Source organism: Dendropsophus ebraccatus, chromosome 5 (assembly GCF_027789765.1).
Source record: "Dendropsophus ebraccatus isolate aDenEbr1 chromosome 5, aDenEbr1.pat, whole genome shotgun sequence".
In the NCBI taxonomy this organism is placed as follows: Eukaryota; Metazoa; Chordata; class Amphibia; order Anura; family Hylidae; genus Dendropsophus; species Dendropsophus ebraccatus.
Window position 1 is genome coordinate 17,438,061 of NC_091458.1, and position 18,281 is coordinate 17,456,341.

Sequence of the window (18,281 nt, forward strand, 5' to 3'; positions counted from 1 at the left end):
GTAATTCTTCAGTGTTCTGGAAAGCTGTTTTATACTTAGGTGCTGAAGTTGTTGGTTCCATAAACCTGTAAGGAGTTAAATGCCGCCGCCCCCTCCACGGTTACACAACGCGTTCCGCTCCGCTCACCTTGCACAGTGTTACGTAAATTATTAAGGAAGCCGACGTCCTCACAGACATTTCCATAGAATTTTCCGTAGGCACAGGATGTTCTCTATGGCTGATAAGAACACAAGGCTGATTTATTACACGGAATAGGAGAGACCTTTTCTGTGAATTGCAGAATTTCACTCTTCAACATAATCCGGAATTTTCTAGAATTCTTGATCCTGAGTATAATATCTGATTGGTGGGGTGTGGCAGCTAGACCCCTGTCAATCATCTGCTTGCCAGAACACAGAATGGAGACAGAAACAAACAGTGCCATACATTGTGTAGTGGTCATACTGAGTATTGCAGCTCAGCTTCCATTCACTTACATAGAAGCTGCAGTAACTTGGAATAGCTTTTGTCGCAGCCTCTTTCTTATAAATATGGTTTATTCAACAACTTATACATTACATTTTATACACTGGAGTACATATACAGTGTGGGTTTAGGTGCAACTATTTACATAGATAACAATTGAGTTCTCTAAATAAAATAAACTTGTGAGTCAACGGAAATCTTGAGAAATTCTAGTTCTGCTGTGAAAGACTTAAAGGGTTTGTCCAGGATCACATTTAAAGGGGTTATCAAAACATGGCCCCTTTTCCCCCAGAAACAGCACCACTCTTGTCCTCAGCTTGGGTGCGGTATTGCAGCTCAGTTCCACTGAAGTAAATTGTAATACCACACACAACCTGAGGTCAAGGGTGACGCTGTTTTTGCAAGAAAGTAGCTGGGCACTGGAATAAGAATGAGCTGCAATAATGCCCATGGCTACAGACAAAAGTAGCACTGTTTTTTTTTAATTTTTTTTTTTTAATAATCCCAGGCAACCCCTGTAATGTCCAAATGTACAGCAAAGCGTGTGGCCGGTGAACAGTCGTGTACACAGTTAATATTCTGGGTATTTTCTGTTTCATGTTACACCCCCTAACCTGCAGGTGGCGACATGGTGCACAGTACATAAAGGTTTCCACTTATGTTGACCTCCGTGATAGATTTAAAGGCGCATGCTTACCACGCACAGTAGGCAGCCATTTTAGTTATTATGGCTCTGGATTAAAATAAATCTTATTGCAGTAGAAACGTTTGCATAAATAATTTTAGATCTGACGTTACATGTCGATAGGTCCACCCTACTGTATGTCCACAGAGCCAAGTAGGCCTTGTGCAGTGCTTAAGGGGGTCGTTCACCAAACTTTTTTTTTTTTTTTTTTTTTAAATCAACTGGTGCCGAAAAGTGCCAGAGATTTGTAATTAACTTCTAATAAAAAAGCTTGGCTTCCATTACTTATCAGCTGCTGTATGTTCTGCAGAAAGTGGTGTATTCTTTCCAGTCTGGACAGCAGGAGAGGTTTTCTATGGGGATTCTATTGGACGTGAATGAGTTGCAATACCACAAACAACCTGCGGATAGGTGTGGCATTTTTTTTTTTTTTTTTTTTTAAAGAAAGCAGCCATGTTTTTCTTATCCTGGAAAACCCCTTTAAATGCCCCAATTTTGGCCATTTATATAGACACAGAGCTGAGACCTCATGTATTCCTGTAGTCATGTAGTACCGAGTCACTAGCATATCTGAATACATGATCATCAAATAACAGCTCTGTCATACAATTCAGCCAATACAATTAATATGAGCAGTGACATCACTCTCCGTCCTGATGATGTCACTTCCTTCTCCCGGAATCAGATTTCTCCCCTTCACAGTCTCTTATACCGCCGGGTGACTACCGTATGTGAGTAAAATGGTACCAAAGCATGTATAAAATCTTGAGCCTTCATGGAGGGCAACAATAGTGGTCTGCAGGTGCATGGAATCATATAATAATAGCTACAACAACGTGAGGATAAGATAAAAATATAGTCACCATGAAGGTCAGGAGGAGACGCACTTAGCTCAATCTTCTGACCTCACACCAGTGTTGTATACTGAGGGGGTGCGGAGGTGGGCACTGATGCCTGAGGGACCCGATGGTGGGTGGGGACAGTGCCGGACTGGCCCACCGGAGAACCAGGGAATCCTCCGGTGGGCCCTCAGCTTTAGAACCTGCACAAACACTGGCTGACATGTTGTTTTCTACTGGTTCTTCATTGGTGGGCCCCAGATACCCCAGTCCGACACTGGGTGAGGGATCCTGTTACCGATTCAGCATACAGAGCCCTCTGTATTTAGTGGACTATGGCTGTATCCATGTTTTCCAGGACTCTCTAGGCCTGCATCCAATTTCTCCAGCCATTGAGGGTCAAATGCCGAGTGTTTGGGTTCGGAGAACGTTGCCGAACCTAAGCAAGTCCACTCAACTATATACAGCACATGGGTGAGTCAGGTACCGGTGGTCAGTGAGTGTCCTCCATCTACTGAGTACCAGATAGCTCAATGCTTTGATCATGTCTGCTCATGTACATAGCATCAATACATAAATTTATATATATTATACTTATTCCGTCATAAATTCTTCATAGCAAGCCTCAAGTCAAGCAGTGGACAGTCACTCAGAGAGTCTTCAAGTCTAAAAGAGCCAACAGAGACCTTCAATGCTGGTAGATGGCCGTATCCATATTAGATAGGGCCCTTGTCTTCTCATTTGTCACCATGGATACCATGAAGATAGCGCCGCCCGTCCCACCGTCATCAGAGGTAGACAACGTAATTCTCTGGAACCAACCCGGTCTTGCCTTCGTAGGTCGCCTTCAGCCAGCCCGGTTCCACAGACCTGTACACTGGACAAAGACGGGAGTCAGTGTCATTGGGTGAAAGGTCAGTGATGGATATGGGGGTAAGTATAGGGGTGTACAAGGGGCATCTGGGCACTGGTGACCCCAACACCCCCTGGCACATAACACAACCCTAGTATTATAAACAGTATATGGTAGAAGGGGTACCCTATCACAGATCACAGATTTTGCAGAGAGGCCCAGGAGCTACAAGTTAAAGGGGCACACCAGAAAATTCCGCCTGTTTAGTGTGAACATACCCTTAAAATAAATAAATAAATAAATACACAAATAATAAATTACACCTATTTTACTCAGTGGGAACCTACCCTTAGGGTCCTATTACACTGAGCGATTTTTAACGATTAACGACTAACGATTAACGTCGCAAACGAGATTATTTATCGTTAACCTGAAATCGTTCACCATATTACACAGACCGATAATCGTTAGTTACGATAGTTACTATGATCGTTATTGCGATCGTTACTATGATCGTTTATTCCTTCTGATCCCAGAAAAACAATGTACAATGTGCAATTACACTGAACGATTAGTGAAAAATACGGAACTTGAGCGAACGAGCGTGAAATTACAGCGAACGATTAGCGAACGATTAAGGATAATTTTAGGTTCAGATCTAAATCAACAATCAACGGCATCCGAACGATTTTTTGATCGTTGCCTGCAATTACACAGAACGATTATCGCTTAAATTCGAACAATTTAACGATTTTTGCGCGATAATCGTCCCGTGTAATAGGGCCCTTACACAGGGCGATTGTGAGGAGCAAATGATCTGCGCTTGTTTGATCCTTGTTCCTCACTTGCTGCCGGCGCTATTACATGCAGCGGCAGTGAGCAGGTAAGGGCCCTATTCCACCGGACGATTATCGTTCGCATAATCGTTAACGATTAACGATCTCAAACGACCGCTATTGCGAAAGACCTGAAAACGTTCACTCATTTCCATGGAACGATAATCGTTACTTATGATCGTATTTGCGGTCGTTTTTTCTTCGCTTTTCTTCGCTATTGTGTTCGTATTTACTGCGAACGACCGAACGACGTCTTATTCAATGCAAACATTTTGCGAACGAGCAACGATAAAAATAGGTTCAGATCTTATAAAGCGATTAACGATTTCTCGTTCAGTCGTTAATCATTAACTGCATTTCAACCGAACGATTATCGTTTAGATTCGAACGATTTAACGATAATCTGAACAATAATTGTCCGGTGGAATAGGGACCTAAATGCAGGGGGAGCTGCCCGGGTGATTGCTAGATCATCCGAGCAGCCCATGGAGGATAGCGGCGGTCTGCTGCTGCGCTCCCAACACACATGGGCGGCGGCAGCATAATGCTGCTATCATTGACGTTTGTCTTTCAACATGTTGAAGCCCACATCGTTCATGATGGCTGATCGTTGCCTTCTATTACACGGGACGATTATCGGCCAATAATCGTTCCGTGTAATGGGGCCTTAACTGTGTGGAGTCAAGCAAATCCAGAGAGAACAAAAAGGGTTAATAAAAAGTCTTTTGTTTTCTTGCAGCCGGCACCCGTGGCTTCTGTCCGATGATAAGATCCATAAAAACAGGATAGAGCCCAGACTCACCATTAGTAAATATCGCCCCCTGGGGGAAGGACAGCTCATGACTGTGCTCCGCTTTACACGAGTACATAGCTTTCGCTTGGCTACAAAGAAACAAATAAAACTGGTTATTACAGGATGAGGAGCAGTAATAAATCATCAATAGGGGGCGCTATGCTCTTATTGTAGATGCTCATGATGTAGACTATATAAAACATAGTGTTACAGTGTTAATTCTCTGTATTAAAGAAGTCTGACCAAAGCTGTTTTTAATCTAAAAACAGCGCCACTCTTTTCCTTAGTTTGTGTGTGGTACTGCAGCTCAGTCCCAATGAAATGAAAAGAGTTATAATACCACACACAACCTGAGGAAAGAGGTGGCGCTGGTTTTGGCAAAAAAAAAAATGTCTATGTTTTTCTGGTCTTGGATAACCCCTTTAACCCCTTAAGGACAGAGCCTAAAATGGCCTTAAGGACAGAGACAAATTTTATGAATATGACCAGTGTCACTTTAGTCATTAATAACTTCGGGATGCTTTTACCTATCCGGCTGATTCTGAGATTGTTTTCTCGTGACATATTGTACTTTACATTTCTGGTAAAATGGAGTCGATACTCATAACGAATCTTTATGAAAAACACCAAAATAACGTGAAAAATTGTGAAAAAATGAATTTTTCCAACTTTGAAACCTTCCTGCTTATACAGAAAATGGTTATGCCACATAAATTATATATTAAATAGCATTAGCAACATGTCTACTTTATGTTGGCGGCATTTATTAAACTATATTTCATTTTTTTTAGACAATAGAAAGCTTAAATCATTAGCAGCAATTTTCCAAATTTTCTGTAAAATTTCAAAATCAGATATTTTCAGGGACCTGTTCAGGTTGAAAGTGTATTTGAGGGGCCTGTATGTTAAAAAGCCCCACAAAGCACCCCATTTCAGAAACTGCACCCCCCAAACTCTGCAAAAGCACATCCAGAAAGTGTTTTAACCCTTTAGGGGAGTCACAGAAATAAAAGCCAAGTGTGTAAGAAATTTGAAAATTTTTATTTTCTGTGCAGAGATTTTATTGTAATCCAATATCTTTCATAATGATAAACCTATTACCAGAGAAATGCACCCCAATATTGATTGCCCAGTTTCTGCAGTTTATAGAAATACCCCATATGTGGCCCTATTGTGCTATTTGACGCAACCACAAGCCTCAGATACAAAGGAGCGCCCAGTGAATTTCAACGCCTCAGTTATATTTGGTCATTTCTGACTGTACCACTTCAGGTTGGCAGAGGCTCTGGGGTGCCAAAACATTAAAAACACCCCTAAAGGGACACCATTTAGAAAACTACACCCCTCAAGGAATGTAACAAGGGGTGCGGTGAGCATTTGGACCCCACAGGTGCTTCACAGATTTTCAGAACAATGTGGTGTAAAAAAGGAAAAATTCTATTTTTTACACTAAAATGTTGTTCTAGCCTTCATTTTTCATTTTTACAAGGGGATAAAAGAAAAAAAAAACACCAAATGTGTAGCGCAGTTTCTCCCGAGTACATAAATACCCCACATGTGGACATAAAGTGCCAAGGGGGCGCAGGACGGGCCTCCAAAGGGAAGGAGCGCCAATTGTCCTTTGCAAGCTGGATTTCACTGGAAAGGATTTCAAGGGCCATGTCGCATTTACAGAGCCCTCGTGCTGCCAAGACACTGGAAACCCCCCACAAGTGACCCCATTTTGGAAACTACACCCCTCAAGGAATCTAACAAGGGGTGCAGTGAGCATATGGACCCCACTGGTGACGGGCACAAATGTGGGACAATGTGACGTGAAAGGGAAATTTTTCATTTTTTCACTTTCATGGCACAAATGTGCCCGTCATCAAGGGGTCCATATCCTCACTGCACCCCTTGTTAGATTCCTTGAGGGGTGCAGTTTCCAGAATGGGGTCACTTGTGGGGGGTTTCCAGTGTTTTGGCAGCACGAGGGCTCTGTAAATGCGACATGGCGTTCATCATCCATTCTGGCCAAATCCAACCTCCAAAATCCAAATGGCGCTCCTTCCCTTCGGAGGCTTGCCCTGCACCCACACGGCGCTTTATGTCCACATGTGGGGTATTTACGGACTCAGGGGGAATTGCTCTACACATTTTGTGTGTTTTTTTCTCTTTTAACCCCTTGTGAAAATGAAAAATTTAAGGCTAAACCAACATTATAGTGTAAAAAATGTAATATTTAATTTTCACGCCATATTGTTCCACATTTGTGCCCGTCACCAGTGGGGTCCATATGCTCACTACACCCCTTGTTACATTCCTTGAGTTGTGTAGTTTCCATAATGGAGTCAATTGTGGGGGGGTTCAACTGTCTTGGCAACACAGGGGCCTTTTGAATGCAACATGGCCCCTCGAAATCCATTCCATCCAAATCCAGCCTTCAAAAACCAAATGGCGCACCTTCCCTTTGGAGGCTTACCCTGCACCCGCATGGCGCTTTATGTCCACATGTGGGGTATTTCCATACTCAGGGGAAATTGCGCTACACATTTAGTGTTTTTTTTTTAATCTTTTAACCCCTTGTGAAAATGAAAAAATCAAGACAAGATCAATGATTTAGTGTAAAAATTAAACATTTTTACACTAAATGTTGGTCTAGCCTTGATTTTTTTCCTTTTCCAAAAGGGGTTAAAAAAGAAAATGAACACAAAACGTGTAGGGTAATTTCCCCTGAGCACGAAAATACCCCACATGTGGACATAATGTGCCATATGGGCACAGGGCAAGCCACCAAAGGGACAGAGCGCCATTTAGAGGCTGGAATGGAGGATGGAGGCCATGTCGCATTTACAAAGCTCCTGTGCTGCCAGAACAGTAGAAACCCCCCACAAGTGACCCCATTATGGAAACTACACCCCATAAGGAATCCAACAAGGGGTGCAGTGAGCATATGGACCCCACTGGTGATGGGCACTTACGTAGAACATGTGCCGAGAAAATAAAAAATACCATTTTTTTCATTTTCACGTCCCAAATGTGGCCGTCACCAGGGGGCCATATCCCTGCTGCCCCCCTTGTTAGATTCCTTATGGGGTGTAGTTTCCAGAATGGGGTCACTTGTGGGGGGTTTCTACTGTCCTGGCCGCACAGAGGGTTTATAATTGCATCATGGCATCCTCTAATGGGAATGGCAGCCATACCTACTTAGCTGGGGAAAAGGGACAATTCTAATTTATTTGGGGGTATTAGGCCAATTATTAGTTTATAAGGTTGGAAATGACAGGTGTCCATCAAATTCAACCTGTGTTGATCCAGAGGAAGGCAAAAACCCCTCGTGAGGCAGACGACAGTAGCCTCATCACAGGGGAAAAAATTCCTTCCCGACTCCATAATGGCGATCAGAATAATCCCTGGATCAACGTGACCCCTGAAATAGGAATAAGGGACAGAATTTAGATAATGTAGAGCTCCGATGACGTGTGGTGCGCCTTGGAGCGATCCAGTATGCAGAGGCCGGGGGGATCAGGACAGGCGTCACACTGGAAAATGGTGTCCTTCCTGATCCCCCTGTTACCCCACACTCTGCACTTCTTCTGGGGTCTCCCTTTCTCCAGCGTGGGGGACGTCACCTGGAAAATGTTGTCCTGGTGCGATACGGGGTCCTTCATATCCAGAAGCGCTGGGTCCGCTCCATGGCTGCTAAATATTAGGGCTTTATTACTACTTCTGATATGTTCGGATCGTGCCGCAAGCTACAGTAGCTCGGGCAGCGAGGGACCGGAAGAGGGGGTGCTGGTATAAAAGTTATTCCCGTACAGGTGGTGACCTTTATCCAGCAATGGGGAGATCAGTTCCTGGACGATCACCCCACTAACTCCGAGGATGGGGGGGGAGGGGGCATCTGGGGGCTGGATTCGGGTGTCCCTTCCTACATACACTCTAAGGGTACGTGCACACTGCGGAATCGCGAAGGATAACCCTTTGTGCATTCCGCAGCTGGCACCCACCGGCGGACTGATGCAGGCGTGCGTCTCGCTCGTGTCACACTCCATTCTATGCACGGGCGGATTCCACCCTCTGTCCAAAGAATGAACGTGTTCATTCTTTGGACGGACAACGGAATCCGCCCGTGCATAGAATAGAGTCTATGACACGGGCGGAGACGCGCGCCTGCATCAGTCCGCCGGTGGGTGCCAGCTGCGGAATGCACAAAGGGTTATCCTTCGCCATTTCGCAGTGTGCACGTACCCTAAATCTGTAAGTGTACCCTGAGGTACTCTCACAGAGTTTGTAGAATTTCACGCCATACCGTGATCTCTTATTGGGACGGTACTGACGGAAAAGACGTGTCTGGGGGGCAGCGTACGCTACGCTACCCCCAGACACGTCACTTGATGACGATGATGAGGATGAATGGAGGATCCCCCCCATTCATCCTCACTGGCTGTTTCGGTGTTGGAGGCAATAATAGCGTATGCGTCCGATGCCGAAAACACCCTGGGGGCCATCTTTATATGGGGACTAGTATATGGGGTATGTAAATGTTTATTGTAAAACTTTATTTCATGTAGTGTAGTGTAATGTAGTGTTTTTTAAGTTTTTTTGACAGTAAGAAAATAATATCCCTACGCCAAGAAAGGAGCTGCTGATAAATGCCGCACTTATCAGCAGACAGTGGCGGTAGGATATAGGGGGGAAAAAACGCTCCTACGCCAAAAAGGAGGAGTTCCTGATCAGTGGCGCACTTACGTGCGATGCTGATCAGTACTCAGTGGCGTTAGGGCGCAAAAAAAGTAAAAAAAAAAAATTGGGGGAAAAAAAAGAAAAAAATCTTTTTAACCCAAAGCAACTGATCAGTGAATGATATTCACTGATCAGCCGCTAGGGGGCAGTAGAGAGAAGATTGCCGGAGATTACCGAGGCCCGCCGAAAACGAAGACCCGAGTGTTTCCGAAGATTTCCGACGCTGGACGAACGAACCCGGAAGCGACGCGAAGAAGACGCGAGGACGGCGCGGACCGCAGATCTTCGCTCCGGACGGCCAGATCAGGTGAGTATGGTACACCTGCACCACACACACCTGTTCTGCACCTCTCAGCTACCTAGCTGGGGGGTGCAGAACTCGGCAATACTAATTTTTACAGTATGATCGCCGTAATGGGCCGGCCGGTACTGGCCGGCCTATCACGGCGATCGTGGGGGTGGCACCGCGGCCATCTTTGTTGGGGACACTTATGGCGATTGGTGCTATCTCGGACAGCACCAATCGCCATTGCTTTCAGGGCCACCGGGTCACCGATGACCCGGAAAGCTGTTTTCAGCTGCTATATGCTGATCTGTATTGATCAGCATATAGCAGCGATCGTCGGCACGGGAGGGGTTAATCACCCCCCCGTGCCGACGAGCAGAGATGGCCTGCTATACATTATAGCAGGCCATCTTCCCCTACCGCTGTGTGTGAACACACAGCGATCGGGGAAACATCGGGCGTACCTATACGCCCGTTTGCGTTAAAGCCCACCCTGCGGGGGCGTATAGGTACGCCCGATGTCGTTAAGGGGTTAAAGAAACAATCCAGACTCCTCCTCCTTAAGGGGTACTCTAGCAAAAAGGTTTTTCTTTCAGATCAGGTGTTGTCAGAAAGTTAAATAAATTTGTAATTTACTTCTCAAGTCTTCCAGTACTTTTTAGCTGCTACATGCCCTGCAGGAAGTGGTGTATTCTTTCCAGTCTGACACAGTGCTCTCTGCTGCCACCTCTGTCCATGTCAGGAACTGTCCAGAGCAGCAGCAAATCCCCATAGAAAACCTCTCCTGCTCTGGACAGTTCCTGACATGGACAGAGGTGTCAGCAGAGGGCACTGTGTCAGACTGGAAAGAATAAACCCCTTCCGGCAGGACATACAGCAGCTGATAAGTACTGCAGATTTTTAAAAAGAAGTAAATTACAAATCTGTATAACTTTCTGACACCAGTTGATTTAAATGTCTTTTTTTTCAATTGTCGGGGGAACCCTTTAAGTCTCATTCCTCTCAGTACAGCTCTCCATTAACTGCTGTGCTGGTGATCGGCCTGTGTTGATAAAGAGCAGCCAATCAGAAGAGGCAGAGATATAGGAGAAGGGCCTGGACAAATGATAAGACAGGGGGTGTGTCTTAGACTACCTCAGACCCCCTGTAGGTTTAACTGTAGTCACAGATCAGAGCTCTGCCCAAATGAAGATGAGCTGAAAAGCCAATAAGGGTGAAGATCCTACAAAATAAAAAGCGGGCGATCATCCAGTATAGATACTTGGGGTAATCTGGCACATAAAAACTTTTTTTTTTTTTTTTTTTTAAGAAAAATAATTTATTAAAGAAAGTTTACATTGACTGGCAGCAAAAACGTGCAAAAACAGCTCCTCTGCTGCCTCCAGTGGTAGTGCTGAGAACTGCAGGTAGAGTTCCATATCACTAGCACCTATATTATACACATCACTGTTACAATTATACTTGGATTTCAGGTGTTCCAGAAAATTCTAGGTTTTATAGAATATTTAACATTTGTGGTTAATGCTGCACATTGAAGCTGTAAGGGAGGCTGGGATGGTCATCTCCTTTATACCAACAAGTACAGTGAAACCCTCTGGATTACGAGCATCATTTGTTCTGGGAACACGCCTGTAATCCAAATCACTACACACATTTTATCATAAATAATAATGGAAACGCAGACGATTCGCTCCACAACCCAAAAATAAGGTGGGTAAGGTGTTCTGTATCAGTAAAGAAGGGGTTAATCAGGGGTTAATCCCTCCACACACAACTCCACAGGTGGCTGTAAACCTGCTGCTGTTGGTACCTGCTGGTACTAGTGCCAGCTGCCTGGAGCAGCTTTCGGTGAAGGGGTTAATTCAGGGGTCAGAGGGCAGCATCGGTCATACATCATCCAGCATCACGTGTAAGCAAGATGGCAGAGACACATGTGTGGCAGCAGCGGGAGATGTCTGGACCAGGCAGTGGGGAGTTGGAGCACTGACAGCTCGGGTTATGTCTGTGCACACAGGAGCTAGGCTGCCTGAATACTGGAGGAGGAAGGCACCACATTCTCACTCACACTCAGTCCTCTGGCAGCAGAGAAAGGAGATAAGGCCGAGCTGCTCGCTTCCACAGGAGGATTTCTACAGTTGTACAGGGTCCCTGATCAGGTAGCAGTGGGTTATAAGGAGAGTGTTTTCTATCCAGTACAGTATCAGGATGGGGCACGGGGGAAGAGTGGGGGGAGGGGATCTCAGATCCCAGTAAATCTTGCTTGGTTACCGAATGACAATTTTTTAAAATTATTAAAGGAGAAGTCCGGCGAGAATTTTTATTAAAGTATAGTATTGCCCCCCAAAAGTTATACAAATCCCCAATATACACTTATTACGAGAAATGCTTATAAAGTGCTTTTTTCCCTACACTTACTACTGCATCAAGGCTTCACTTCCTGGATAACATGGTGATGTCACTTCCTGGATAACATGGTGATGTCACTTCCTGGACAACATGGTGATGTCACTTACTGGATAAAATAGTGATGTCACAACCTGACTCCCAGAGCTGTGGGGGCTGTGGCTGCTGGAGAGGATGATGGCAGGGGGATGCTTAGTGTCCCTCCAGTGCCCTGTGTCCCTCAGTGACCCCCTGCCATCATCCTCTCCAGCAGCCCGCACAGCTCTGGGAGTCGACATCACCATGTTATCCAGGAAGTGACATCACCATGTTATCCAGGAAGTGACACCACCATGTTATCCAGGAAGTGACATCACCATGTTATCCAGGAAGTGACATCACCATGTTATCCAGGAAGTGAAGCCTTGATGCAGTAGTAAGTGCAGGGAAAAAAACACTTTATAAGCATTTCCTGTAATAAGTGTATATTGGGAATTTCTATAACTTTTGGGGGGCAATACAATACTTTAATAAACATTTTCACCGGACTTCTCCTTTAACTTGTCTTGCAAAATGCTCTTAGACCAAGTGTAATCTGTATACAATGTGTAGAGATGCTAGCAAACCATAAACATACTTCACAAACTAAGCTCTGCTAGATTAGGGATGGTCCGAACCCGCCGAGGTTCGGATTCGGCTGGACCCGAACGCTCGGCATCGGATTACCGCTGTCTGCCCGCTCCGTGCAGCGGGTGGATACAGCGGGAGGACCGCCTGGAAAACTGGGATACAGCCTATGGTTATGGCTGTAACCCAGTTTTCCAGGCGTTCCTCCCGCTGGATCCGCCTGCTGCACGGAGCGGGCAGACAGCGGTAATCATTGCGGATGGTTCGGGTTCGTACGAACCCCGTACGAACTCGGTTCGGACCATCCCTAATCCACATGTATGGAGGGGTTGGGAGACATGGCTGTATTGGCTGACCGGTATCTATAATGTATGGCCAGTATGAGGCCTCTGCATGCAGCCATATTGGTTGTACAGTCACAGTATGAGTGTCACAGGACACACACAGCGCAGGACCCCATAGAAGTCCAAACGCAATATATGAGGTCATTTCCTATTTGTTTGTGGTCCAGGCTCGGGGTACATGTATGAACCAGCCGAGTGCATTGTCCCTGATACTGTATGCAATTGAGATGGCTGATAACAGCGAACCATAGCCCATAATCAAACTCTGCAGCAAAATGATGGAAAATAGGGATCAGGTTTGTTCATTGGAGTCACTTTGTTTCCCAGTAGAACAAGTCTCAGGGTTGTGCCATCTGTAATGCGGCGGACCCCTGGCACAGAACCATTACTCCCTCATCCCCCGGCAGGAAAGTCTATGATCCCCCACTATGCGGTCTCGCGGTGGAGGATTAGGCCCCCGGAGGATATCGCTAACTATGAATATTTTCTGGAATATCTGACCCCCTCGGACGATGTTCCCACGACTCCCTGACTTGCTGCGGTCAGACACAGTTATGGCTTCATTTTCCTTACCAGGGTCATTTCCTGTTTGCAAATACTAAGAAACCCTTTTATTAACCCATTCTGTGCCACATTCCACACTGGGACTACAAAAGGGCAGAGCCTTGTGTGTGGTTAAAGGGGTATTCCCATGACAGACCTTTAAGACGCAACCACCCCATACCAAACAAATGAATGGACAGGTAGTATGGCGGTTATAGAAGCCCAAACCCGTTTTACAGACTGTTACGTTATAATTAAACTTTTTTTATAATTATAAATAAATGGGGAGATTTATCAAACATGGTGTGAAGTGAAACTGGCTCAGTTGCCCCTAGCAACCAATCAGATTCCACCTTTCATTTTCCAAAGAGTCTGTGAGGAATGAGAGGTGGAATCTGATTGGTTGCCGGGGGCAACTGAGCCAGTTTCACTTTACACCATGTTTGATAAATCTCCCCCAAATGAATTCTTCTTTGATCATGTAGGTTGTGAGACTCACCGTCCGGGAGTGGATTGTTTCAATGATCCAGCGTTCTCGAAAAGCTGAGCCTTAGCTGCCACCCTGCAATAAAGAGGAAGAGTATGTTATATACGTAGATGAGGGCTGCACCATTTACATGTCACTTTCTCTCTGTTCAATCTGGCAGAACAGTTTTCAAGTGGCGCTTGGACTGAGCATGTGCAACCACCAGCACTGGACACATGAGGTGGACGCTCTGTAAGGGAATCAGAAGAACAGTAGGGGAAAACATCATAAGTAGTGCTCAGAAAAGTTCAGGTTTGGCAATGTTCTCCGAGCCCGAATGTTGGGCATTTGACAACCGGCGGCTGGAGAAGGTGGATGTAGCGAACGGCATTAAACTTCTCCAGGCATTGGGAGTCAAATGCAGAGCGTTCAGGTTTAGACGAAGTTGCTGAACCCAAAGTTTGGGCAAATTCGCTCAGCACCACATATGAGTTGTCCCACACTATTTAGCAGTATTTAGAGATAATGTAGAGAGGACCTACACTGATCCAGGTCTCTGGTATCCATTACTAGAACCAGTGTCCAGTCTCCGCCTTATTCCCTTTGGTGGTAAGTCAGGATAGGCCTTTGTGATGTCTTTAAGGTCCACCGAGGTTAAGCTTTGAGTAGAGGGGGTTCTACTTTTCATACCTGTATCAAAGCAGACAGAAATTATTATAGGATTTAAAGGAATACAGATGGGACTTACTAATACTGTACACTGAACTATTTTACTATAAAGTAGTCAACCCCTTTAAATCTAAAACTTAAGATGGTGGTTAGTCAGAGGTCACAATTCAAGGAAAGGTAAGGATGGACACATCTGAGTGACATGTGAGTGTCAGTTGTGGTATACTACACGTATAGTAGTCCAAAAAAGCCTCATATGAGCTTATTGCCAGGGCAACTGCTATATGAAAGAGGTTTCTGTGAATAGACAATTCCTTTAAATAAGTGTACTCCCTGCACTTACTGACAGTAGCTCCCTGTGTACCTCATAGAGCTAAAATCAGACTCCCCTCCTCCAGGCTGGGCTGCGGCTGTCCATAAGATGGCAGACATGGAGGAGCATGTGACCATGTCCCGCCCCCCAGTGTTCTCCATTGGCAAATACAGGCTCAGTGGTGGACACTGGTCACATGCAGGCCTGTATTTAGAGTTCATGCTGCCCTAGGCACTTTGCACGCAGAGGCGCCCCCCCCCCCCACGTTACTGTACATGCATGGTATATACCCTGGCACTTGGGTGCCGCTCTGCTTGATGCCCGCTGTTCTCATCAAACAGACGTGATGGAGGAAGGAAGGAGGCCGGGGACGTCTTAGTTTGGGGACTGGTTCTGTCCAGTGTCGGACTGGGGTACCTGGAGCCCACCAATATACAACCAGTGAGGCAAGACATGCTGACCCGCTTCTTTCCTGAATTCATCTGTATCTGTGACAAATCTCAGAACATCCTCCATTTATACAGCTCTCAGGGTATGCTGGGAGTTGTAGTCTCTGAGAGGACAACCCTGTAATAAATCACTGTGTGCAGAGGCTCCTGGTGGCTGCAATCTGTGGGTGACAACCATCAGCCCTGAAGGTTCAGCAACACATCTGTCTACAGCGGCAGTTATCATAGGATTGTACTACTGTACTACAACTACCAGCATATCCCGAGGGCTGCAGACTGTCAGTACATGCTGGGAGTTGTAGTGCCTGCAGCTGTTGTAGTTGGGTCCTATACACTGAATGCTTTGTGGCATATAAGAATACATAGATCTGTGGGGGCTCAGTGCAGGGAAGTGACCCAGAACATCACTAATAGGGGATAGAACAAAAACATCTCCCCCTATCCCTATTAGTGATGTTCTGGGGTCACTTCCCTACACTGAGCCCCCACAGATCTATGTATTCTGATATCCCACAACACCTCCAGTGTATGATGCACCTAGGACCCAACTACAGCAGCTGCAGGCACTACAACTCCCAGCATGTACTGACAGTCTGCAGCCGTCGGGATATGCTGTAAGTTGTAGTGCCTGCAGCTGCTGTAGTTGGGTCCTGGAGGCGTTGTGGGAGATCAGAATACATAGATCTGTGGGGGCTCAGTGTAGGGAAGTGACCCCAGAACATTACTAATAGGGATAGGGGAAGATATTTTTGTTCTATCCCCTATTAGTGATGTTCTGGGGTCACTTCCCTGCACTGAGCCCCCACAGATCTATGTATTCTGATCTCCCACAACGCCTCCAGTGTATAATGCACCTAGGACCCAACTACAACAGCTGCAGGCACTACAACTCCCAGCATATCCTGAGGGCTGCAGACTGTTCTGGGAGTTGTAGTGCCTGCAGCTGTTGTAGTTGGGTCCTGGAGGCACCTAGGACCCAACTACAACAGCTGCAGGCACTAAAACTCCCAGCATTTACTGACAGTCTACAGCCCTCAGGATATGCTGGGAGTTTCTAGTGCCTGCAGCTCTTGTAGTTGGGTCCTAGTTTAAAAGTTTGCGCTAGTGTACTGTAGTGACCGCAGGGCTGTGTCAGTACACTACCGCAAACAATACACTGACCCATTGAGACCCCAATGGTACACAGTCTCTGCACAGTATAGAAGTGATTACAGTGCAGTTACTAATGACTCACAGGTGACGTCTTCTCGAATTGCCCTCGCTAACTTTTTGAGGCTGGGGGGCAGGGGAGAGGCTGGGGGGGCAGGGGAGCAGCTGAGGATGCAGGGGGGCCGGGGGCGGGCAGACGCTGTGGGGCAGGGGGGAGAGGCTGGGGGGGAGACGGGGCGGCCAGGAGCAGGATGGGCAGGCAGGCTGGTTCCCTCACCCCATGCAGCGCCGAGGTCCGGGGTGCGGGGCAGGTGTTGAGCTTCCGGCACACACAGTCTGACAGAGGCCGGAAGCTCACAGCTGCAGCCCCGCGGTCCCGGATCTTCTCTCCTGCTCGGCGGCGCTCACGTGATGTGACGTCATTGGGGGGAGGGAACCAGCCTGCCTGCCCATCCTGCTCCTGCTCCCGGCCGCTCCGTCACCCCCGCCTCCCCCCCGGAGCGGACTAGGCACCCGTGGGAGGTTTTTTTTATTTTTAATAATAAAAAAAGTGTTCCCTGCGGGTGCCGCCCCCCGCAGGGCGCCGCCCTAGGCACCGGACCACGGGTGCCTAGTGGCAAATACGGCCCTGGTCACATGCTGCTCTGTATCAGCCATCTTATGGACAGACTCACCACTGATTGGTTGCTAGGGGCAACTGAGCCAGTTTCACTTTACACCATGTTTGATAAATCTCCCACATTGTATGTAAGTGATTGGAGATGTACTGTATAACTCTAATGGGAGTTTCTGTCTCCCCCCATGTGGAGAGCTTGTGTGGAACAGTCTTTGCAGCTTAATAATACAAAGAAGTTCTGGCGGAGATGGCAAACCCAGTAAGATCACAGAAACACATTTCATATTTTCCAAGTGGTAACCATGACATCATATGACACAACCGAAGGAAACTCATCTTCTCGTTTAGAGAGTGTTCACTTTTATACATCAGTGATGGTGACCTTAGAGCTTGGACCCAATCTAACACCATATCAGTATCACCAAGGTACTGTATAGAGCTCATAAACCAATTGGTGTTGCTTGGAAATTTTTGCCACTGGAAAACTCCACCACCATAATACGAGAGGCCACAACTGGCACATTGGTTCATAAACCAGAGAAGGCCTTAGCACACGGACCCTCACCAGCTGTGCATATGATATGATGAAAGGGTAATTTAGTGAATTTCACCTTTAACACATAATTTCTACTGAAATGGTTGTTAAAAAATTTAAGTTACTCTGGGTCAAGGTTTTTCTGTCAAAAATGTTTCTCACTCATTGACATCTCAATCTTTTGGACCCGGAAAAGAGGCTTTAGCTACTAGTATCTACCTTCTGTGGAAGGTAAAGAACGTAGAGAAGATGTTGCAGAGCGTTTCAGCCCAGACAGTTCATAATGTCCTTTCTTGGTCAGGTCTACGGGAGGTGAAATGTTCCCACGGCTGGTGACAGAAGACACGCTCTGGCAGTCTGATTCCACGTCCGTTTTGGAGGCATCCTCTTTGGAGCTGGATTCGGGGCTCGTGGTCCATAGACTAGAACTCTTCTGACCATTAGAGGATGGGGTGGAGGTGACCCAGGGTATTCCTCCTCCCTTGTCTCTCTGCGGGGATGACGCACACCTTGAGTTGACGTTCTGCTCTGAGGAATGTGAAGACAGGGACTCTACACTTCCCATGGGGGTGCTGGTTGGACTGCTGCTATAAGAGTCACCTGGGAAAAAGAAATATAATAATATATAAAAAAACATCCAAACCTAATTATAAACTGGACACTTTAAAGAGTTCAGTGTGTAAAGTATTTAAAAAGTCAATGCAC

General features: G+C 46.3%; 1 protein-coding gene across 4 annotated transcripts in view; it reads right to left on the bottom strand.

The window, feature by feature from the left end:
* Positions 1 to 519: 519 nt before the first annotated feature.
* The window catches only part of ARHGAP42 (Rho GTPase activating protein 42), a 213,143-nt gene continuing 195,381 nt past the window's right edge, over positions 520 to 18,281 (bottom strand). For all 4 annotated transcript variants that reach the window (XM_069969607.1, XM_069969608.1, XM_069969609.1 and 1 more), the window contains 5 exons: positions 17,796 to 18,176; positions 14,388 to 14,535; positions 13,879 to 13,941; positions 4,482 to 4,561; positions 520 to 2,867 (listed from right to left, as the gene is read on the bottom strand). In XM_069969607.1, coding sequence (XP_069825708.1) covers positions 2,779 to 2,867; positions 4,482 to 4,561; positions 13,879 to 13,941; positions 14,388 to 14,535; positions 17,796 to 18,176 — 761 coding nt within the window. In that variant the 3' untranslated portion in view covers positions 520 to 2,778. The remainder of the gene's footprint in view (positions 2,868 to 4,481; positions 4,562 to 13,878; positions 13,942 to 14,387; positions 14,536 to 17,795; positions 18,177 to 18,281) is intronic.